This window comes from Trachinotus anak, unplaced genomic scaffold, assembly GCF_046630095.1.
Source record: "Trachinotus anak isolate AG129_WGS33_773 ecotype Australia unplaced genomic scaffold, CSIRO_AGI_Tana_v1 ptg000001l, whole genome shotgun sequence".
NCBI lineage: Eukaryota > Metazoa > Chordata > Actinopteri > Carangiformes > Carangidae > Trachinotus > Trachinotus anak.
This window is the reverse complement of record NW_027273852.1, coordinates 19,148,502-19,172,479: the sequence shown is the minus strand read 5'-3', so window position 1 is coordinate 19,172,479 and position 23,978 is coordinate 19,148,502. Positions and strand designations below refer to the sequence as shown.

Here is a 23,978-nt window from a genome sequence, read left to right as displayed (position 1 = left end):
ACAGTGATGTAATGTGAGAGTGTTATCTACCATGGAGTTCATGGCAAAGTGGTTGTGTTGAGTCTGCAGCTCCACAGCGTGTTGGTAACCTCGGCCAATCTCCGTGTGGCTCTGCAGGAACACTTCCTTGTTGTGGCTGATCCAGTCAAACATCTAAACAAACACCACACAACAACATGAATAACATGCAAACTACGTCACACATTCATTCTTTCTATCACTGCGAGCACACACAGCACATGTGAAACACCACTTGATCAATTTAAGAAACTCCAAGTTCAAACACTGTTGTCTGTCAAATTTGAACTCAGTGTTCATTTATAGTTTGTTGCAGTAAAAATCTGTGGAAAGTGGACGTTCAGTTCAGATTTCTTTGTCAAACAACTGTTTCCACGACCAAGAATGAGCTTTCACAATAAAATCAAACACTGCAGATTTTTTTTCAGCATGTAAAGAAGAATCTTTAAATTGATCTGAACTATGCCTTTAACAGACACAGTTACACCCTTTTTCCACCAAAATTAGCAGGTATAAGCGGGTTTTTTAAACGCAGGTAAACTCGCTAATAAAAGCCTATTGACCCCATTTCCACTGCCAGTCGAGTTTGCCTGTCTGTCTGAGTGAGGACATACACTACTGCAAGAAGCGATGTGATCACATGCACTTACAGCGCACACACACAGACGCAGTGGAGAAAGAGTGAGCTGCTAGGCGCCGTGCAAACTGGAAACAGATCTGTCACATCTCATCCCCGGGGCTGATGCTCCTGTAAAAGTATTGGAGCCTCCATGTGAGATGCTTCAATCGGTGATTGCATGTTTTTAAAACTTATTTTGAAGCAACGCTCACTCTTTCATCCCTGTGCGCAGAGTAGCTGTGTTTCTGGTTTAACAGCACCGTGCTGGGCAGGTGACAGGTCTGTCTATAGTGACTGTGCTCTGAAAGACGTTACAGCAGCAAAGAGGTGAAAATTGGTGGGATCACCCGGGTTTTGTGTTTACATCAATGCCAATCAGGGCCAATCAGAGCTGAAGCTGATAAATACCTGCGTCTACTGCAGACCCAGGTGTGAATGTAAATTAAACCCTTTTCCATTGCCGACAAAATCCTGTTGTAAACGGGTCTTCGCGGTTTTTTGACCAGTGGAAAAGGGGCTTTATTGACACTTCATGATTCCTTAAACTACATTTTATTCTTTGACTGAACCTTTGCATGATTGTTTTTGATCAAATGAAACTTGTTATCAGCTGCCCTGACTAATTTTGTGTCTACAACAAAGGTGGTGAGTAAAATTTTACTATAACTGAGACAAACTGTGGCCAAACTATACAAATGTGACCCAGACAAAAAAAAAAACAAAGGAATATTCCTCTACAAACACAAACATCAATTGTTGTTGTCGGCTTTATCTTTACCAGCTTATCAGTGTAAAGCCTAATAGGCCAGGACAACCTTCACGCTTGCTTCTCCATCTGAATCAATCTTCGCAGACAGATGGAGGCTGGGGGTGGCCCAGCGTGATTACCTTGGTTACCACGACATCTAACACAGTCATTTCTCTAGCAGTGTTGTCCACAGAACGAACACCTCATCAGGTCTGACTGTTTCCCTGGCTCGACTGCGTGAGCTGAGTGTTTCCCGCAGTGTAAACTCATCCACACACCCCCGCAGCTCCTCAGCGTGACAACACTGATGTGGACAAAACGGTTTTCTTATTTCTCTCTGTTTGCTTTACAGTAAATATTTACCGCTCCTGCGTGTGGATTTCAGTGTGGAACAACGCACCACGTCAGCTGACGCCCGTCTGTCTGTGCATGTGTGTGTGTGTTTGTGTGTGTGACAGTACAATCTGCACTCCCATCAACAACACTTGGGATACTACCAAACATAAAGCTCTGTTAGCAATAGATAAGGCCTCAAGTTGACATGTTTCAGCCATGGTCATACAGCACAATCGCCATGACGACTGGTGTTTTTGCATCCACTCATCTTTAAAACTTTAAGCTTCGTCACCAGGATGTATTGGTATTTATTAGGTGTGCAGATGTCAGCAATCACACATATCAGTTTGCAGTAATCATCATCATGATGTATGTACATATTTTCTGTTGTGTTCAAATGCTGTACTTTTCCATATTACTTGAACTGATGCCTTCATATCGGAGAGCGTGATCTTTCCATATATAGCCTTTTGGAATGAAACTGGAATAGTTTTGCATGTTGTTGTAAACAGGCTGGTATGTTAATGATGAATGGAATCCAAACATTCACTCACAACCACAGCTAATCACTTTGCCGCTGGAAGTGAAGCAATGCTGGCTGATTTTCCACTGGATTAACTGCTAACTGTGTTCCTCTGTTTAGATAAATGCTAAAGGCCAATTTATTCAGACTGCTGAGAAGTTTCCAGAGATATTTACACTGACAGAGATGTGAAAAGGACAGAGACTAAAATATACTGTATGAAAATGTCCTGGAGGAAAGAAAACTGAACAGAAGTGCAAATCATGGATGGGCTGAAGATGAAAATGCAGAGGAATGAAGAGGAAAGACTGGATGTGCCTCTGCCCTGTAATTTGAAACTAGCGATCATATTATTATACTGCAACAAAGCTGAGGATGTTATTTTTGCTCACAAACTGTTAACAAATGTTATGTTCTAAACCCTTTTTTTCCCCTCTCAGCCTATTTTTAGATTCCACCTTCTCATGTCAATGTGATGACTCAGTAAACAGAACGGCTGATCCATCAAAAACAGCAAATATTTAGCACAGCTTTTAATGATCAGAGCATTTCCTCATGATAACTGACTTAACACTTCCCCTGTGCAACATATTCTTCAGGCTGTTTCACAGTAAAAGTCTACTAGGAATCTGACTTACGCAGTAAGACATAAAACAAGAAAGTATCATTGTGGGACTTTTACTGTGAAGCAGCTCCAACAATGCAACATTCAAGTGTTGAGTAAGTCTAAATCTAAATTTTTAATTTTTGGCACTTCTTCCTTTGATCAAGTTCTTGATTTATCACATATCATACAGCCATCAAAATATACAACACATTTATTACAACTGACACAACCCTTAGTGATGATTTCTGCTCACTTGGTGACATCAGGCTTACGTGGGACTCACCTTCTCAGCGTCCTGTTCAAAGAGGCGGAGCTGAAAGCACTGGTCCAGCTTCAGCTTCCTGACATGCCACATTTGATGGAGGTGCTGCCTCGTGGAGTGGAGCTTATCCAGAAGACTGGCCACCTGGCAAAAAAGCAAGAATTAGGATTTGTTACATAATGTTTCTTTTAATGTCCTACCAATTTGGGATTTAACTGGTTAAATAGATTTCACATTTGACTGCTTTCGTCAAAAATAAGAAGAGAACTTCCGGCACTTCATGGCTGGACAGTTTGTCTAACTGTCCCAAAATCCAACATCTAATGTTATCGGCCAGTTTGGTATTTGCAGTGTGTGGTGGAAATCCCAGTGTATAATGCAAATCCCACGCCAATTTCCTTCTCAAGTTGAAACACTTTTAAGTTGTGCAGATGCATTCTTGTGTCACATCACCTAGAGCAAAGCTGTTTACAGTCATTCATGTATTTTTGTTGGTTGGGTATGTATTGAAACCAACTTTAAATTTTGTTTTGCTAATGTGTGTACATTAACAGGTTTTATTTTCTTTAAGAATTAATAACAGTTGTGTGTTACTAGTTCTCAAAGCTCTCTTTTGTGTCCTTATTTGGTTTTTGAACTGCACCAGTGGGTCTCTTAAGAACCAACGTGTCAAGTTTCCTGACATATCAGTGCTTCACCTGTAGGCATGTGAGTGGCTGGATGCATTCTCCTGTTCATTATAGTGTATGTACCTTATGTGCAAGGAACCTCAGTATGTTCTTACACAACCTTTCCTGCAGAGCCCCTCAGTTAATGAGCTAACATGCAGCGAGTACTTCTCATTAGCCGCACTGTGAGCTGTGGGTCTTGGCTCAGTGAGGAAAAACATGAGACTATGCATTCAATCATGACTTATGGTGTAGAATACTTTTAGTGTTTGAAGGTTGTAATGATGAAATAGGCAGGATTTTCTTAGGAGCATCACTTAGTGAAATCATCAAGATTCATTTTCATAATAAAAATGAATGTTCAACCCTGTATCATGTTGCCTTTGTTCATAAAAACAATCTCAGTTATTGACGTTAATATTCAGTGACGGTCAACCAGGCAAATGAGGTCTGTGTGTATGAAAGCGTATGTGTGAATGTAAACAGTCAGTTTTCTCGGTATATCTAACAATAGGCCTAACCGCATCTGTAGAAAAACAATGTTTAGCACAGATGATGCATGCAACTATAGTTTGTGCTCAATTTGAACAGTTTATTCTGAATTCTTATATACTTGCTATTTAAAGAATGTTTTGCTAGTGGTTGTTTATGTCATGTGGGCTGACTCAAGTGAGCTCATGCCGTGTCACAGCCTCTTCATCTCTTCATCTGACACTGCTTGAGGGAGAGCACTGACCTTGAAATGTGCTGCTTACCCTATGTGCCTGTTTTGGTGAAGAAACTTGTTATGTGTGAGTTTTTTTTTTTACAATCAAGAACATTTCAACTGTCTTTTTGTTTTTTTCCCCTTGGGCCAGTTTGGAGGCCCTTTTTCCTTTCTGTACCGTGGATAAAATATGATTTTTCAATGTGGATCGGAAATATGGCATCTCATAAGCCAGTAATACTCCCAGCTGGACAGAACTTCCTTGGAATAGGTGAATTACCTTGGGAACCAGGCTCTGAAAGTCGGCAGAGCCAGAGATGCAATTCCTCCCTGAAAAACCATCACTAGATCGGATACACTGCAGCAACCTCTGGCCTTCCCGGTCCAACTCCTCCACTGGAGCCTTCAGCACCTACAGAAGAAGAGGAAAAGAAAATATAAAAAATTACTTTATTAGCTTGACATGATTCCAACTTGTCTATGATGATGAGAGAACTACATTGAGTACCACAGAGATCCACTAACTTCAGCCTAGCAAATGGAAATTAAAATGCATGTTGATTTCTTTAGATGTTTCTGCATTTTGTATCAGACGGTGCTGATAGTAGCTCTCTCACCTTTTTCTTCAGTTGTGTGTGCTCCTCTATCAGCCGGCGAGATCCCTCCACATCTGCAGGAAACTCCTTCTTTGACAGGAGCTCCTGTGATACACAATACAAGTTTATTATATTGGGTTGGACTGTACATTTAATCCTTTTAAACAATGCATTTATCTTTCCCTGAGTAACCATTCCCTCTTCTGTTCACTCCCCACCTGCAGGTCCTCCAGTCTGGACAGCAGGTGAACAGCATTGGACATGAACTCCTCCAGAGAGACTCTCAGCTCCATCCACTCCTCATGGTTGTAGTCTAAAGAGCCCTCAAAATCGTCCGTCAGCTGGGAGGGATCCACCAGTTTGGCCAGACCTTCAACTGACACCATGCTGGTCTGGTACACAACAACAGAAATTCAAGAGAAATATCCAAAATAAATGTTTTAGGCAATGACGGATTATCCAGGTTTGTGCTGTACATTCTAGTGACACCATGCAGGTGTGATGCACACCTTCAAACCATCTGTATACCAGCATGCAAGCTGGAAAAAACTCACACCATCTATTTACAGAAGAATGGTATGGGGGGAAAATCTGTTTAACATTGGCACTCTACATTAAGATTAGGGAAGACAATCTATCACCTTAATATGTATGCAGGACATTTGCATATAAAACTGAGTATGACAGAATTAAAAAAACAAATTTATAACAGAGGCTTAGCATTGCATGTTTTTCTCCATTGTTTCACAGCATTGAGGCAAATTAGCAAATAAAGAGTGAACTCTTGACCCCAACGTTGTTAACACTTACAGTTGAACTGAAACTGTTTTTCTAAATGGAAAGCATTAACCCTGTTCCTGTGAGGAGCAGTCTTATAAATTTCACTCTAAATTTGTCTCTGAGCCAAACTGTTTCAGCTAAACTAAACTGTTAGCTCACCCAAACCGCACAGTTTTATGTGCTCAACTGAAGCCTTAACTAACATGAGCCAGCTAGTTTCACCTGCTTAAGTGAACCGTTAGCTGAGCTAAACCAAACAGCTGTACCTACAAAATTTAGCCGTTAGCTAACCTGAACCAAACAATTTCACCAGAAAATTTGGCCATTGGCTAACCTGAACCTAATTATTTTACCTACAAAATTTAGCTGTAAACTAACCTGAACCAAACAATCTGACCTGCAAAATTTAGCCGTTGGCTAATCTGAACCAACCTCAACTCAACTATTAGCTAACCTGAACTAAATATTTTTCCCTGTGAAAGTGAAATGAACCCAAAGTGAACCTAAAACTTAAAGAGTTTCAGTTTAATTTTCAAGCCTTTCCTTTAACCTTAAGCAGCATTTGTAAGTGCAGATCTGAACTGTTAGCTCACCTAAACCAAATCGTTTGGATGTGTGAAACTGAAACATGACGTAACGGCAGGGATTTGTCTATCTCAAAGACATGTTAAGAAGAGAAAACCTGGGACTAACCTAAACAAAAATATTTTATGGGACTTACAGGTGACATTATTATGTTTACATCCTGCTTTAGCACACAATCCTTTCACAGAGAAAACAACATGAGGCTACGTTGGATGAAACGCTCACACTCAAAGGAAACAAAGCCTACTGACCTCGAAGGAGAACTTTGCACTGCCAAAGTTTGTTTTCTGTTTCTGCCAGAAGTTGTCCGGTTTGATGATGAGCGCCACACAGATCTCAGCTGGGAAAAACTCCTGCAGTGTCTTCAGCAGAGGCTTGATCAGTTCCCACTTAGACCCACGCATGTCGATGATAACAGTAAAACCACGTTTACATACATCCTCACTGAGGGGAGAGACAGAATGGACAGCAGAGATGCAAAAGATGAAGAAAAAGAAAGTCACCAGAGAGAAAGACAATGGAGAGGTTCAGAGGAAATAGTAGAATACAACAATGTACTAATGAAATACAGATAATAAGAAATAAGAACTACTGCACTCTGAGATAAAAATCTTTTGGCAAATAAGCAAATGGAGTAGTCTAGTAATGCTTTGACAGTCAAATTAAAAGATAATGGTGGTTCACTTAGAGCTACATGAACACGTTACACTATTTTTCTCTCTTTTCCAGAAGGAATTCAATTCCACTTTTCCCCTGTGTTCATGAAAACATAGCTGTAGCAATGAGAGAAGAACCTGGAGGAGAGGGGGACATATGAATCACCATGCTGACTTGAAAATAAAACCGCTTTGGCATTTATAAGGGAACCTTTTAACCATCAGAGCTACAACGTGTTGTACTGCCACTCACGGTGCCATCCTCCATCACTGAGCAGCTCATAAACCGTCCTCCAACTCCAGCGAGGGAATTTTTACTTTCCAAACAACAGTTCGGTCACTAAGTCAGGTTTATTATCCCACATCTTGGTGGAAGTTGATTTATTATCTGTACTGTACTAATGAAACATAACCCCTCACAAATAAAATATTTCTGCCTGCCTCTGACAATACAGGAGCCTGGGAACTTTGTGACAAGACAAGATCCAAACCACTCTCATATCTAATGTGCGTTACATACAAAGCTACAACAAGGAGACAGCTTAGCTTTCCATCAAGCCTGGAAACAGAAGGAAACAGCTAGCCTATCTAACAAAAACACACTACCAGCACGGCTTAAGCTTGCAAATTATATCTAATTTGTTTAATCTGTATAAAAAGTGGAGTGTATTAACAACATGTTGCAGATTTATTGAAAATTATGCGCCAGACTTCTTGGCCTGGAGCACTGACTTCCTGAAGCCTCCACCTGGTCTGTTTCTAGTCTTTCTGCTAAGCTAAGCTAACTGGCTGCACATATGAGTGTGCTATCAATGTTCTCATCTCCCAGCAAGAAACTGAATAAGTGCATTTCCTAAGGTGTAGAACTATTCCCTTAACACTTGATGCATGTCCCACATTATTTATATCACTTTAGTTAGTAATAATGTGGCACAGATCATACATCATATACCCGAAAACAGGGAAAAAACATTAAGCAGACTTTTTTTTTTCAGATCTATTTTTGGCTGCATTCACATGTATGTTAAAAAAAAAAAACAAACTGATATGTAGAGACCAGAGTCCTTTCTAGACAGTGATTTAGCTGTGCTTGTTGCATGTTAATTTATGTACCCATGTGGGCTGTATAGTGTGTATACGACAAATATAAATATATAAAAATACAAACACATTGGAGAAAGGGGAACATCTAAAACAGGGACTCAACCACTGCAGCAATTAAGTTTGAGAGAGTTTTATCAAAACACTGCTCACTGACAGGAAAACACTTGTAAACAGACATTTCCTGGTGACCAGTAGCTGCTCAGAAACCAGTGCAGTGCCAGCTGTGCATGCTGGGGCTTAATAGGCCTTCAATTCAGCTACTGCTGATTGGGGAGTCAAAATATACTGAAATTACCTCATCTCCATAAACACTCACTCTCAGCCACTATTAATATAAATTCAACTACAGCACATCCATTATAATCTGCCTCAGGGAACCACAAACTCCACTCGTCACCATGGAAACAGCAGCTCGATTAGCAGGAGGAAGCAGAGCGGGGCTGATGGGGACTGAATGATAAGACACGTTTTGGACTAGTTTGGTTCAATAACACCATTTTCTAATCAGCCAGGTAAATGTGTTAACATGCACAACAGTCACTCAACGCAGCTGCCAGCGCAAACTACATCATAAACTCTCCCTGTTGTTGCATTCAAGGACACTGAAAAGCCTCCTTTTTATTTACACATTGTTTCACATTCAATGATTTATGTGTTGCTGTTTTTTAAATATGATTTTCTTAAAGCAGAGCTTATGAATGCAATGCTTTTTAGCAGATGACAATCAATTCTTGACGTCAGAGTGTCCTTGAACGCACCGCTGAGGAGTTTTGAAAATGGTGCCAGCTTGTTGCTGCATCTGTTTTTGAACCAAAAATAAATAAATAATAAAAGCCACTAAATGTTCACTGTTTAGTAGTTCAGTCAATGCTACAGATGATCTCAGACCTGCTTTGACGATGCTGCTTATTCTAACCTTAAAATAGGTTTAAAAAGTGAATCTGTGTTAAAAGCTGGCATATTTAGAGACTCACGGGGACAGGTCTCTGACTGATTATTAATCAGTATTCTCTGGATCAGCTCATCCCTGGTAACATCCTCAGACTGTGATGAGGGGCCGTAGCAATAAATGGACTGAAATCAAGTGTGACAGACTCTCTGCTGTCTGCTGCAAACACTGCAGCTTTCATGCTGATGCAAATCAAACGCTGCCCTCCATCTGCTGCTGAGAGGTAGAAGAAAGGAGCGTTTGATTCCACAGTGTGCACAGCACTGAGGCACTCCACATGTACTCCTCCTTCAATTTCTTCTTTCTAGTATCTAAACACAATTAAGTCTAGTTCACCAGGTGTTACCGTCCTGAAGCACAACTCTGAGGACATGAAAATGGGATAAAATATCATCTAAAATAAAGTATACACATGCTGCTTATATGTGTGTGATGTGTGTGTGTGTGTGTGTGGTGGGTGTGTGTGTACCTGGGAACAGTAGACAGGTAGGTCACCAGCCTCCTCAGGTCTTCTTGTTTTATTCGGTCGTGGTTACTCCTGGCAGGAAACGTCAGGATTGGTCCTCCTCTTTTATCTCGCCCACCTGTGGTCGCACATGAAAAAAATATAAAATAAAATGAAAAGATTAGTATGATGTTTAATGGTGACACATGTGTAGTGTTTAAAAGGTGTTACTCAAAAAATCTTCTATTAGTGCCAAAACCAACAATGAACTTATCCTACTAAAGTATATGAATATATAAATACCAGTATTAGTAGCAGTGGTAACAAATGTAGTACAATAGTAGTGGCAGTAATATTAAAGGCAGTATTAGTATTAGCAGCAGAGGCAGTAGCTGTTGTAGCGGTGGTAGTAGTAAAAGAAGTAGTAGTAACAGCTGTAATACTAGTAGCATCAGCAGCGCTAGTAGGCTAATAGCAGCAGCAGCAGCAGAAGATGTATTAGTTGTAGTGATAGCAGTAGTTACAGTGGCAGTAGTAGCAGTACTAGCAATAGCTAGTAGTAGTAGTAGTAGTAGCAGAAGTTTTAGTAATACTAGTATCAGCAGGACCAATAGTAGTAGCTGTAGTACTATTAATGGTAGCGGTGGTGATAGTAGTTGTGGCAGTAGCAGTGGTAGTAGTAATAGCAGTTTTTGTAGTCGCAGAAGCAGCAGAGGTAGTAGGCTGCTGTTGTTTCAGTAATACTAGTAGCAGTGGTAGCAGCAGTGGTAAAATAAAAGTAGGAGTAGGAGCAGCAGTAGCATTAATAGTTGTAATGGCAGTAGTAGTAGCAGTATTTATTTAGTCTGTACAGTAGTACTGGTACTGCAGTGTCACATGCAAGAGACTGATTTTATTTAGTACTAGCATTAAAAGAACAAAATACAGATGACAAAATCAATGAAGTAACCATTTAAAGAGCTATTACAGAGCAAATGTTACTCTACACTAGAACCACTATCACTTCATTATCACCACAAAGCCCTTATCACTGTTAACCTGCACATTATTCCACTCTAATAGCTTTAATATCTCCCTATCAGTAACATTAGTCCCATCACTGCTACATCTGTGGGCGAGCAGACTTTCCACAGCCTCTGAAACACAAACTCTCTCTCTTTCCCTCTCTGTGATAAATTATGTGTGTGGAGATGTTTTGGTTAGATTAATGTAAGAAACACAAATCACACTGTTTATGAAACTGCTACTCAGACGTGGAAAATCGGTCTGTGTGTGTGCATTTGAGTGTGTGATTTGAGAGGAAGTGTGCTGCTGTAATCTGAGGAGGAATCTTGATGACTGATTGTTGTTGTGACTCGGTCTTTTACAGGCTTTCTCTCTCTCTCTCTGTCCTTCTCTTTTTTCTCTAGGTCTCTCTCCCATTCTCTCTTTCTAATTCAGAGTTCATTTTTCACTGGTTCACATTACTACAGTACAGAAAGAACCAGTACTGAAACAGTATTAAAACTGATCAAATAATGAAAAAAAGCACTTTAATCGTGTGCTATAGTGCCAGTACTTAGAGCTTAGAACCAAGTTATTTATAATAGCCAAAATTTTTAGAACCTTTTTGGTGCAAAAATTTGCACTTTACTTAAAGTCCCCTTATTGAGCATTTCTAAGCAGTATATAAACATTTAATAAATGCTTTATAACACTCCATAATGTAGTTATAAGTAGACAAAAGTTAAATTTTTAATTATAACTTCCCTTATGACTTTATACATTATATTATTACAACTGTGTTTCACTATAGTGTCATTCATTTTCTGTTTATAAAGCTCAGTTTTAGTTGGAGGAGTTATAGATGTTAACAATTATATTAATAATTACATATATCTGATTAACACTAGATTAAACCATTTATTAAATGTGAATATACTGCTTATAAATAAATGATAAATTGGGGGATTTAAAGTTATGTGTCACTAACTTGTGTTTCGCATGATAAGTGGCTCTGAATACACACAGATTACTCAACCAGCAGATTAAAATAACGTTTTCTTTTCACATTTTCACTAGGGCTGCAACCAGCAGTTATTTTCATTACTTTCATAATTGATGAATGATTTTTTTGGCCTATAAAATTCCACAGATGATGAAACATTTCTGTTACAATCACTATCCCAAACCCAAAAATGAAACGTTTACTATCACATTAGACAAAGAAAAGCAGCACAATGTTTACAACGTTTGGCATTTTTGTTTAGAAAATGACCTTAAATATCAATCAATTATTACAATAGTTGCCAATAAAGTTTCTGTTTATCAACTAATTGAATAATTTGCAAATAATGTCAGCTGCAATTTTTGACATTAAATAGCTAGCATGTTAAATTTTTCAAAAGGTTCACTATTAAACACCTTATATTACAACTTTATAACAACATCATAGGTTCACCCAGTTCCTAATGACACAGGAGCGACATGGGTTTCAAAATAAGAGCATAAAAACACTGAGGCTCATGTTCATGTGAACCTGTTATTTATTTATTTGAGTCTTATCAATTTACAACAGCTTTTTGCATAAGGAAATTTAGATTCTCAATATTTTTTGGGACAATATAGAACATTTTCGGTTGGTTAGCTGAGGTAATGTGATGTTACTTCTTGTTTGTTCAGATTCTAAATACATCACATGGCTGAGTGTAATGGCCTGTGGGGTGAAAATGCTCATGTGTCTACTTTCCTGCTTGTTTTGGCCCATAGTGATGTGAGGCGCCAGTCAGGGGGGAGAAGCTCACATAAGTCATGCTCAGGGTGTGAAGAGCCTGTGATGATTTTCCCTGCCTGTTTCCTGACTCAGGAGGTGAGCAGCTCCTGGTCCGCATCAATGATCTTTTCTGCAGTCCTGCAGGTTTCTGTGGCTGTCACAGTGTGATTAAGTGGGATCCCTGTGAAGTCCACTGTCATATCCAAAGTTTTGAGTGTGTCTCACTTCAAGTTGATTTGACTACACTAGAGGGAGAGCTGTCCCACCTCCCATCTGTATGCAGACTTCTCTCTGTCTTGGATGAGGCTGCTGACGTTGAGGAGTTTGACAGAAGGGTCCCCAGACCATTGTGGGGGAGCCAGTATAGAGATCTGAGACCATATTTACAAAACATCCTATGGCTAAAAGTAGCTCCAAGAAGGCAGAAGTAAGAGAAAGTCCTAAAAATAAGGACTGTGGTGATCTCAGCTTTGTGATTCCAAAGAAAACATTTTAGCTGGGACCCTCTCACAATCAGTCAGCTGCTGTGGGAAATGCACCTGGCTGAGTCAATGTTTTAGAATAATATAACAATAAATAACTTTTAAAAGCATATTTTAATGGCGGTGAGTTAATAGAGATCCAATCAGCTCACCAACAAATCATAACAATCCAATAATGCTGGAGATGACTCTGCACTTCTATGACTCTGGAAAAAAAAAACTGTTTGCAGCGCTGATGAACTTGTATATCTCAGCCATCTGGGAGAACTATTAATCAAACTAAAATGTAATATAACGTATCACTGTAATTTAATGCTGAATACATGAAGCTGGCTCATGGCCACAGCTCAGTTTCAAGGAAAAACTGAAAATGGAGAACTACCCTATAAACAAAAATATGTTCAGCCAACTAAAAAAATATCAGATTTCACAAAATCTATGATAGTTAATTAAACATTTGTCTGTCTGTCTGTCCATCTACGTAGGTTCCTCATATTCAGCTGTAACTTCACTGACTTTGAACTCGTGACTTGGATGTGATCTCAAACAACTACAGCATGTAGAGCTGAGGTGAGACCAGAACATCCAGGTTAAAAAAAAAAATTCTTATAACAAAAAATCCAGCAGAGCCTCAACAGTCATGTGACGAGCTTTATATGTTTAAACAAGGATGGAAGTTTGTTGAAAAACAACCTTGCATCTATTTACTCAATATTTATGTTTTTAGCTGCCATTAATGAACACCATTCCAATAAACTCCTGATAATCGCTGGCTGAACGTCATGGCTCAGTAGAAGAGGGGAGTCCATAGCCGTGTCCCACTTCAGGGGCAGCATCCTTCAGAGGCTGCAGTTGAAGACCGATTGCATCACAGCGGTGAGACTAGGCTGTCCCATTTCAAAGTCTCCTTCAAATGTGGCGGAGAATTGCCTCCTTCTTGTTCTGGGCAACGAAGGATCCAACAGATGGATCGTTCATGGCCCAATCTATCCCAAGATTCATAGCTCCGTGGTAAACAACCCCAACAGAGAGCCTGAGGATTACATGTATTGGATTCAGCTCAGTTCACCAGCTAAGTGCAACTGTTACAACCACGGGCCTTAAAACCCCAAGTTGTTGTGAGAAAAGGTACATGTTGTTCAGGTTGCTATGCGACAGGAACTTTGCTTTGTGACGCAACATTAAGGGCGGGCACACGAAGCAAAGATCCTCATAGGCCAGACCGTATCATTTCGGTTTGGCCTTTTCTATGACGGCTATGAAGGGCCACACCATTGTAGACCGTGTCTTCTGAAGGATGGGGCCCCTGAATTTGGACACAGCTCATGAGTGAGTCGAGGGGTCGTGGTTAGATCAGACATGTCTGTAATAATAGTAAGACAGAGAGGAGTGAATGCTGTGTATGTGGATGAAACTAAGACATAAGTACCCACACTACCACGACTGTGGTTTTTTCTTGGGAGCTGTAGTTCTTTCTGTGCTCACAAAGTGAACTTTGCATAACCGTGTTAAAATCCCAATAGTAGCAAGTGCTGAGGTGGATGCTGATTTGTCTTAGAACATGGAAAGTAAACCCCAGGGACCAATGAAAGAAAAGCTGAATAAGAGTTTGCACTGAGTTACAGAAGCCAGTGGAACAGAGGTTAGTCCAGACGTGAGCTTCAGCTCTGCACAGGGCCTCCAAAGTCCTGTCTTTTACCCCATGGTTTAGTGATTTAACCACAACACTCACCTGACACGAAGGCAACTTTCTCCTTCAGCACAGGAAGAACATCAGATGCCTTGATGCCCTCAGTCCTGAATGACCCTGGGAGCGAGAGAGAAACAGTCAATCAGTCACTGGAGCTTTCAGCTTTTAGCATTAATCCCATTATCAGATCAACATTCCTGTGAGAAGGAGCATACACCCACACACATAAAATCCAGCTTTGACAAATGTACAGTAGCATTGCTGTTGGCATTGGAAGTCTGTGTGTACAGTATGTGGTGAGTTCATCGACATCCCTCCGTCCTCTGTGATCTTCATATCTTTATGATTTCAGTCCCCTGGTCTTGTTCTCCTTCTTTCCCTCTCAGCTCATCTGGTCATCCGTCTGTCACGTTATGAAATCACTCTCTCTCTCTCATTTCTATTCATGCTCTCTCTACCCGCTCACCTCGCTCCCTCTCTCAGTAGAAAACAAGCCCAAATGTCCGCGTCCTGCTGTGTGTATGTGCATGTGATACACTGTCCTGGCTGCAGAGACACACACAACACACACACACACACACACACACACACACAAATACACACACACAAATACAAATTCCAAGAACATTCCACAGTGAGAACGCTAAGTCGGCAAAATCTATGTCAGGACGCAGAGAGAGAGAGAAAGAGAAGAAAGAGACACCAGCTCCTATTCCTGCATTTTAAAAGTCAACTCAGTGTTTTAAAGCAGTGGCATCAAACACAGACCTGTTTCATATTCATAAAATTAGATAAGGCCCCAGAAAATGAGGCAGATGGGACCATTTTAAAATTCAGATCCGTCTCTTTGAGTTTGGTGAAGTATTTAAAGAATTTGTCAATATTGTGAGTGACAAATTGCAGATGAATGTCAGGTGATTTGATCCCAGGTGGACAGCTTGCAGCCAACATGTGAATGATGCGCTGAGATCACATCTCTCAGTCACATTCTGAGGTCGCTCCTCACACGTGGCCACAATTCAGCAACTGACCAGTTAGTCACGATTACTAATGTCGCTCAAGGTTAATAATCTCATAGATCGGTCTCATGTTGGCTTGTGTAACAGTGCAGCAGTGTTTTACAGAAATACTATTGATTTCAGCCTGATGGACTGGTTTAACCTGCAGTGCAGAGCTGTACGGTGGCGTACATGTATAATATCACGTCCCTGCACTTGTTGTTCCACACTTTTAACTTTAAAGTCACAAGTAATTTGATAACAACTGCATCCCAGCCAGGTTCATCAGTTTTTAGTGTCCCCTGGAAACACTTTAGTCTGTGCTACTTGCAGCACGGTTTTGTATTTGGTTGTGTTGTGAGTATTTGCAGCATGTGTGTTGTCAGATTGATGATGTTTTCTGAATTTGTTTGTGTTTTGTCTACTTGCATGTTTTCTTACATTACAGTGCTTTGAGCTCTTGGATCCACCCAGAGATGAGCTGTATCCAGACCATAGACTTTACAGAAAAATGGACGTAGACTCCAGGACTGAAAAGTGAAGCCAAGGCTGAAGTGCCTTAAACTTGAATTCTATCTCATGACCATCAGGGGGCGACTCCACTGGTTGCAAAAAGAAGTCTGATTGTATTGAAGTCTATGTGAAAAAGTCTCTACTTCTCACTGATTTATTACCTCAGTAAACGTTTTCCTGATGAGTTTATGGTCTCAGTCTCTAGTTTCAAGTCTTCTTCAACACAACATGATGTTCAGTTTTTAAATTCTGGTCCATTTAGAGGAAAATGGACCATAAACCAGGGTATGCATTAGGGCGGGGCTACCATGTGATTGACAGACTGTACCAGACACGGCGACCTGCCTGACAATCAGGATAGAGAGCAGAGCAGTGTGTTGCCACTTTGTTTTTTTTAGTTTTATCTCCTGAATCACAACTCACGTCACTTTACATGTATGCAAACCATTTTCAGATACATCAAAGATGATCCAGGCTGCCTCTGATTTTCATTCATTTTTGTATGGCACATTCTTGAAAATTGCTCCAGTTGTCTACACAAAAACTGTCAAAGTTGCATTAACTTTGCAAAGTACAAATGTTTCAAATCAATCCGCAATGAAGCCGCATTATTGAGCAGCAATAAAGTCACTTTGACTTGATGTTTACTGAGATGAGAACTAGTCTGCTAATGTTATCATGCTGTCAAGAAATTAATGAAAACCAGATGCCTGGAATAATACATCAAAAAAGTCACCAATATACAGCAAAACAGTTAGCTGTAGTGCTAAATATCTGCCAGTGAATAGGATAAAACATGCTAAACCACTGGTGTGGTACTCTAAAAGTGTACTGCAGTGTAGCCGCCCTAAATGTGACTTTCATTTCTCTCTACTGGATGTTGTGTTGAAGCTACTGAAGTCCCATCTGTGTTGCTTCTAGCACATGTTAGTGAAGGTACAATAAAATGTCATGTATTATTTCATGCACACAGATTCAGAGCTACGTTTTCTAGGCACAAGATGTCAACATTAAAAACCCAGTTTAAACAAATACTGTCATGTGCTTTCATTTTTTTTTCCTGGTCTTATCTGTTTTAAATTTGGGCGAAAGCATCTTCCTGAAGTTTAAAGTCACGACATGTGGAGCCCTCTTGTATTTATTTCCATTTTTACTAGTTGCCTACATCATAACAACATAAAACAGATGGAAAACATTAGAAAATCTCTCAACTGCATACTTTATGAATGAGTAGGATCACCTAGTCACACACTAACTTAACACTAACATGACAGCCACACAGCTCAGACACAGAGGGGACGGACAGAACAGCACTGCTCTACACAACTGACAGACAATCTGAGTTTTGTAGTCGTTCCACTTTACTAAAATGGAAATAAAATCAGATCACAGCTGGTTCCTTCAGACGCCATCCTGATGCAAAGTGTGAACTGGAGTTAAACCTGTCACAGTCACAGTGGCTCTATTTAGAAACAAATCAGCGTCCTCTGACCACTCACTCTGACTAATAAACACAACACAACAAGCTGCCTCAGCAGGCAGTTTCTCAATGTTCCTCCATGATGGAGACGCAGTTAGCTGGTTGGAGTCTGGAGATGAAGGCAGCCCACTGCAGATGAGTCTGTATTTGTATGTCTTTATCTAACAATACAAATTATTTGCATAGAAAAACAGTCCCACAGTGCTCCAGGAAATAAAGGAAAGAACAAAGAGGAGAGTCTGCTGCCAACATCCACAGCTTTTTCTCCAACAGCATAAAACATAGAGCGGAGGAAAGGAAAGTGTGTGTGTGTGTGTGTGTGTGTGTGTGTGTGTGTGTGTGTGTGTGTGTGTGTGTGTGTGTGGATGGGATGGGTGGGTGGGTGAGTGTGAGAATCATTTGTCCGTTAACGTTAGGAGGAAACAGCTTTTGTCATTTCAACACACACAGGAAGCTGTCAGTCTCGTCAGGACAAACACGCACACACACACTTCAGTTGTCGTGTTTTGGGTCGTGATTTTCATCTCGTCTTTGACAGGAAAGTGATGATGAGTCAGAGTTAGTCACATCAGACTCACATCTGCTCGCCAGCAGAGGTTCGGTTCCTGTATGGAACCACGGACTCACAGAACCTGAGGATGGGGTCACATGATGAAGCACCGTCATGGAGGCCTCAGAGCCCGTCTTTCTGGCAAACTTTCACAGCCTTTTCCTGGGCCGGGTTTCCAGTTCACAGGTCTCCATGTTGTAAGTGTAACTGAACTACAGTCAGTTACACTCAGTTCATTTACCCCACCCAGCTATTGTTTGTTGTCTTTTCAAATCATTTCCACAGTGACTTGAGGCACAGTCTGTTTATTATCAACATTAAACCAAAACCACCATCTGTCCCTGACCTTCACCAAAGCTTTTGCTTTTGTTGCCTAAACCACAGACAGGACTCAGGATGGGAACCCATGTCTGAACATCATCCTGCGATGGCATCTGTCACCACAGTGCAACTGGAGAAGAGTTCAGGAATAGATATACAGGTCATTTCCAGGGTTGATCACACTAATCATACTTTTATACAGAAAAAAACTAATGTACAGACATTGAAACCAGAATAAAAAACATTTTGTTGAAATAAATACTTGTTGTTAAAATGTATTAAACCTTTATAGTTGTTATACCATCATTAATATAATCCCAGTCTCTCTAACTGCTGTTTCTCACCAGGAAAAGAGGAGAGTGACAGAAGGATTATGCAAATGGGTTTAACTGTCAATGCAGTCTCACACACACGCCTGCACTAAAGCACAGCACACACACAGAGACGCGCACACACAGAGATGCGCGCGCACACACACACACACACACACACACACACACACACACACACACACACACACACACACACACACACTTCTTTTTGCCACTTACTCTAACTTTAACGATAACCCTTTAAAAAAAAACTAAAAAGACTCACCACACTGTGTTGGTGTGACACGCACAAGAGAAAGAGAGAGGCAGAGAGAGGTGGAAGATGGAGGGAGATTACCTGGGTGTCTTGTTTTTAAAAGATCTGCACACATTTTAACATTTTTCACAATTCTACCCAAATGTGGAAAGACTCTCAGTCGTCTGATCGTCATCCATTTCCAAACACAGGATCAGCTTCAGAGGAACAAACATGTCTGACTGAATCCTGCTCTGAGGCTTGAAAAGCTTTGAGTCCTCAAATCCTACAAGCCCATGGTATCCCTGCTGACTGTCCATGCTGACCTCGACTCTCTCTCTGAGCACTGCTGACTCTCCACGATGGGAGAATTCACTGGTCATGGTCAAATCAAGCTCTGATTGACCTTTGTGTTGTGCCACTGCGTTTCCTGCTTTAGCACAAATCTGTTAAAGAGTCAGGATGTACCTTCATTTGTGGAACACTGCTAAGTCATTTTTTTATTGTTAATGTATTGTAAATTGTACAATAGAAGTATTAGGGGAGATGTTTTCACTGCATTTATTCAGCCTAAACTTTGTGCATAATTTTGTTTTTTACTTATCACCCTCTAGCAGGACTCCATCACTCACACAGCACTGTAACAGCAGGGGCCCCATGATGCTCTGCTCTGTTCATTTGCTGCTATAAAATAATGCTGACAGACACAGCTGCTGTTGATATTAACTCATCACTCCTGGAATATGCTTCATAATAAATGTGTTTCAGGGTAAAGGCTGCAGCGGGACTTCATTCTGAAACCACTCCCAGAGGTGTTTTCAGCACTGGCAAAGTTAGTTGATGTGAGCAAAAGTTGACTCAATAAAGTTAATTTAGACTTTTCTGGGCTTTTTGGTGGGAGGTCAGCTAGAAAGAAGTTTGTATTTTATCACTGAGGGATGCACCAGCAAGTCTGGTTTCGGTTCATTAGGAGTAATGATAACAATCTTAATAATAAAACAAACACTTTATTTGCATAGCACTTTTCAAAGTGCTTCACAGAAATCAAAAAAACAATGCAACCATTAAATAGAGAATAGAGATAAAAGACAACGAAATAAAAAAAACTGAATAATAAAAATTATTAAAAGAATAGAACCTCAGTTAAAAGTCTTATAAAAATTAGCTTTTAAAAGATTTTTAAAAGAGGAAACTGAGGTAGATTTTCTTTCTGAGAAAGACTGAGAGACACACAGGGGTTGGAATCAAGAGGTTACACAAGACTTTTTGGGCAGAAACTTTGTATGTGTAATAAACAAAGGGTGAGGTGTCTTCCTCTCAGTGGCCTCCCTGTCGTCTCAGCTACTGCTGAATGATCTGATACAGTGAAAGCCTCAGTCCACAGAGAAATGCACACAGCCTGTATTCAGACACTGAGCCTTAAAACCAGCCGTCAGGACTTCTGGTACTTTGTGATGTCACAACAAAGTCACTTTCCTCTTGTTACTAAAGCAGCAGAGAGAAGCCTGAGAGAGGAGATGTAAAACTACACTGAGATGATTTTTGGCTAAAACCACAAATATATCGTCTTTTGGATATGAACACTTCAAATAAAACACAGGAGAGGTTTAAAATATGGGACCTTTAATAAAAGGAGCTCAATAATCAGACTGACTTTGTGTTCATGTCGATTTCTGTTTGGGGGGGAGGTTGTTATTTTGACCTAAACAGCCAGTGGAAAGTGACGAATTCATCCTGAGGTGATTAGTTTTTAAAGTTGATTGAAGAAACATGTTGATTTACAAGTTGCCACAACAAGTAAATCTGTGTCAGTCTCATCCAGGCTTGTCACGATTTTCTCTGCCTTTGGCACATAGATATGACATTCCCATCCTTAATCCGACCGACTCTGATTGGACCACTTGGGTGAAAACAGCCTCTAATCAACCCTTAGCCAGACCTGTTTGACATGCGGAGAAATCAGAGATGGAGGCAGCAGTTCGGACTGCTGCCTGGGCTGTAATCATCTTTCCAGTGCTGGGTGTGATGTATTGGACAAGTAAGAAATGATGATGTTTCTGCCTTCAGCAGAATCTGGTAAAACTGTAAGACGCAGGCGTTCACAGTCAGCAAATCACTCTTCTTTCCATTGTGATCAGATTTGCATTACAGGCGGGCTGTCTGTGTCCACTCCCTCAATATCCAGATGAACACAACTCGATTTGTTTCATTTCTTATTCTTGTGATGATGAGACAGCAAAGGTTGTTACATCAGGTAAATAAAATAAACACGTCGTCTCTGTGGGCTCCCAGAGGGAAACACAGAGGAAGTACAAAAAGAAAGAACATGTTGACTATCCTTTCATCTCTCCACTGCTGTCTCCGTCCTTCTCCCTGTCAGCCCCTCTCTCACTCACAACACACACTTTTCATTTGCATGTTAAAGAACCTTACACTAAAGCTTTCAACTAAATAAGTGTGTTTCATTCTAATCTTCACTCATCTTTCTCCGCAGTCTTTCAGTATCTCTCTCTCTCATACACATACTCTTTTGATCCAACATAAGTTTTTTTCATCAGAGACGTTTCACCACATGAACACATACACAGTGTGTGTTTGTACAGTAGCGATAGAGCAGTGATTACAGCAGCATATGGCTGTTAAACACACGAGACTAAATCACTTGAGGCCATAGGATTGACTCGACATGCGCAAGGGGACTTCTGTGTGTGTGTGTGTGTGTGTGTGTGTGTGTGTGTGTGTGTGTGTGTGTGTGTGTGTGTGTGTGTGTGTTTTTGTGAACTCTCCATCATCCATACAAGAGAGAGATTTAATTCCACTAGGCAATTATCAGTCTAAATGAGTCTGGTGGCTGAAACAGTAGATCCAGCATTAAAGCCCAGAGTACCAGCGGTGCCAGCAGCATCACCAGCAGCAGTAATGAAATCAGTGATATTAGCAGGATGAAGTTTTAAAGTAAGTCTCTCAGTGTTTAAACTGCTTTTGTCTGGCTGTAATGATTTTTAATAACATGAAATGGGAACATTTCAGAACCGGTGACCAACAAATCTTTGGGCTCTTTACTTAATAAATTGATTAAATGATCATTAAATTGTCAGAGCGGTGAAAGTATAATTTTGGAGATTACATAGGGATTATTCAATTGTAAAGTAATTATAGCCTTTTCTGTATTTCAAACCTGAACAATGATATAGGTCATTTTTTTTCAACCTTGATAGGACCCATCGGAGTGTCTCTTGAAATAGCGCCCCTGTGGCATCGATCCTTGGTTGTCATGGTTACAGTAATAAACACATGGACTGTACCAAGAGCGACCTACCAACCTTCGTCGCCATAGTTACTGTAATAACAGTCATGGCTTGGTTAGGTTTAGGAAAAGATGGTGATCTGGGTTAAAATAAGTCTCTGTTGGTTGACAGTGAAGCTGCTGTAGCAGTTACTATGAGCAATTCATGGTTTTCACAATGATCAGACAAATATGTCAGTTTAAGAGTTGTTATTACTGCGGGTCAGCGTTCAACGATTGGTAAAGCTGCGTTGTCATGTTATCCACACTTCCTGTTACTATTTGTCATGAATGTAGCTCAGCAGCTGTCTAGCAATGTAGGAAGATGACATCACCTTTTGGAGGGAAACATCCTCTAGCCCAGACCTAAATATTTGAATTGCAAAATAAGTCTGAAACGTGGGTGGTGATGGGACGCTGTTCTCTCGAAAACCAAAATGACAGAATCAGTCATTTTAGCAAAAGCCTCACACGACAGACTGTATGTTTACATTCTGGTGACCACACCGCCTTTCCTTACCTTAACCAATAACTGTGACCTTTCAATTAGCCTAACCAGTTTGTTTCTGTGCATTAACCTAATCAAGCCTTAACCATAGTGTTGTCACATAATATATTTGTTTTATTCTACATCAGTGATTTGCACAGTCTTGAAGAACATAACCAAATAATGGTGTCCCGCCAACAGGGGTGTCAGACCAGAAAAAAAACTTCTGTCTCATTCTAGAGAACGAAAAGAAAACAATCTACAAACAAACAAACTAGTTTGAGTTTGGGAGTTTGATTTGATTTTAGGAGTAAAGGGCTCAGCTTCCCTTAACATTAAAACTTCACAGTTCTGAAAAAAAATCGAGTACTTTTGATGCAGTTTTGAATATTTTCATATCATCCAAGTTATCACGTTTCAGTAACTGCTGTTGATAAAAGCGCACAACTACAGTATGTAACACTAATTTTCTCTACATAACTTCATACTTTCTATTCAACTTGTGTTCAGTCTGTGAGCTTCTGTGAGTTACATGACACATGCTTGTGAGCAGCACCTGGGCACCACCAGCTAACCTGCCCACCAGGTTGCACAATGTTTTTAGTTGTTGAAATGTCTGAGAAATGCGTCGCACACCATCTTCAAAGAACTACGATGCTACTTTTTATATACAGTCTATGTTCCACACCAGGAGTAACAGAGGGCGTTGCTGTTCAGCTTCAGCATCATCTCCTTTTTGGCAGCTATCTGTATTAGAATATACTGTGTTGTTTTAGGTAAGAAGATAGAGGCCAGTTTCTTTTTTGTCTTCCTGCAGGACAAAACAGAAAAAGTGAGGGAACTGAAAAGACTTCACTACCATCAGAGAGAGATTTCTCCTCTGTATTCTCCGGTTTTAAAGCTCTCAGACTAAGAAAGCGTTGCTAAGCAAAGAGAGCAAACAGCCGGCAGTGCTCGTCGTTCTGCATCAGCTTGTTAGCATAAAAACCCTCAGTGAATAAACTTCTAATAACCATGAATGACTGACTGCCCTGAAACGCCTTTCTCTCTCTCTCTGTCTGGCCTCATTTACATGCTAGCAAGGATGAAAGTAATGAATTCAATTTATGCCTGCTTCAGTCAACACATGCACCGAGGCACGCTGGAGTCAGGGCAGGTCCCGGTCCGGAGACTGGGCCTTATCACACTGCCACGGGGTGTTTGCAGCAAGCATCACATGGAGGATGGTGTCAAAATATTGAGCCTTTTTA

General features: G+C 40.4%; 1 protein-coding gene across 2 annotated transcripts in view; it reads right to left on the bottom strand.

Annotated features, from left to right (window-relative positions):
- Positions 1–23,978, bottom strand: part of kalrna (kalirin RhoGEF kinase a) — a 142,634-nt gene that overhangs the window by 87,140 nt on the left and 31,516 nt on the right. For both annotated transcript variants that reach the window (XM_071482376.1, XM_071482355.1), the window contains exons 2-9: positions 14,569–14,643; positions 9,627–9,741; positions 6,700–6,892; positions 5,302–5,475; positions 5,105–5,188; positions 4,768–4,899; positions 3,135–3,257; positions 31–153 (exon numbers count right to left, since the gene is read on the bottom strand). In XM_071482376.1, coding sequence (XP_071338477.1) covers positions 31–153; positions 3,135–3,257; positions 4,768–4,899; positions 5,105–5,188; positions 5,302–5,475; positions 6,700–6,892; positions 9,627–9,741; positions 14,569–14,643 — 1,019 coding nt within the window. The remainder of the gene's footprint in view (positions 1–30; positions 154–3,134; positions 3,258–4,767; positions 4,900–5,104; positions 5,189–5,301; positions 5,476–6,699; positions 6,893–9,626; positions 9,742–14,568; positions 14,644–23,978) is intronic.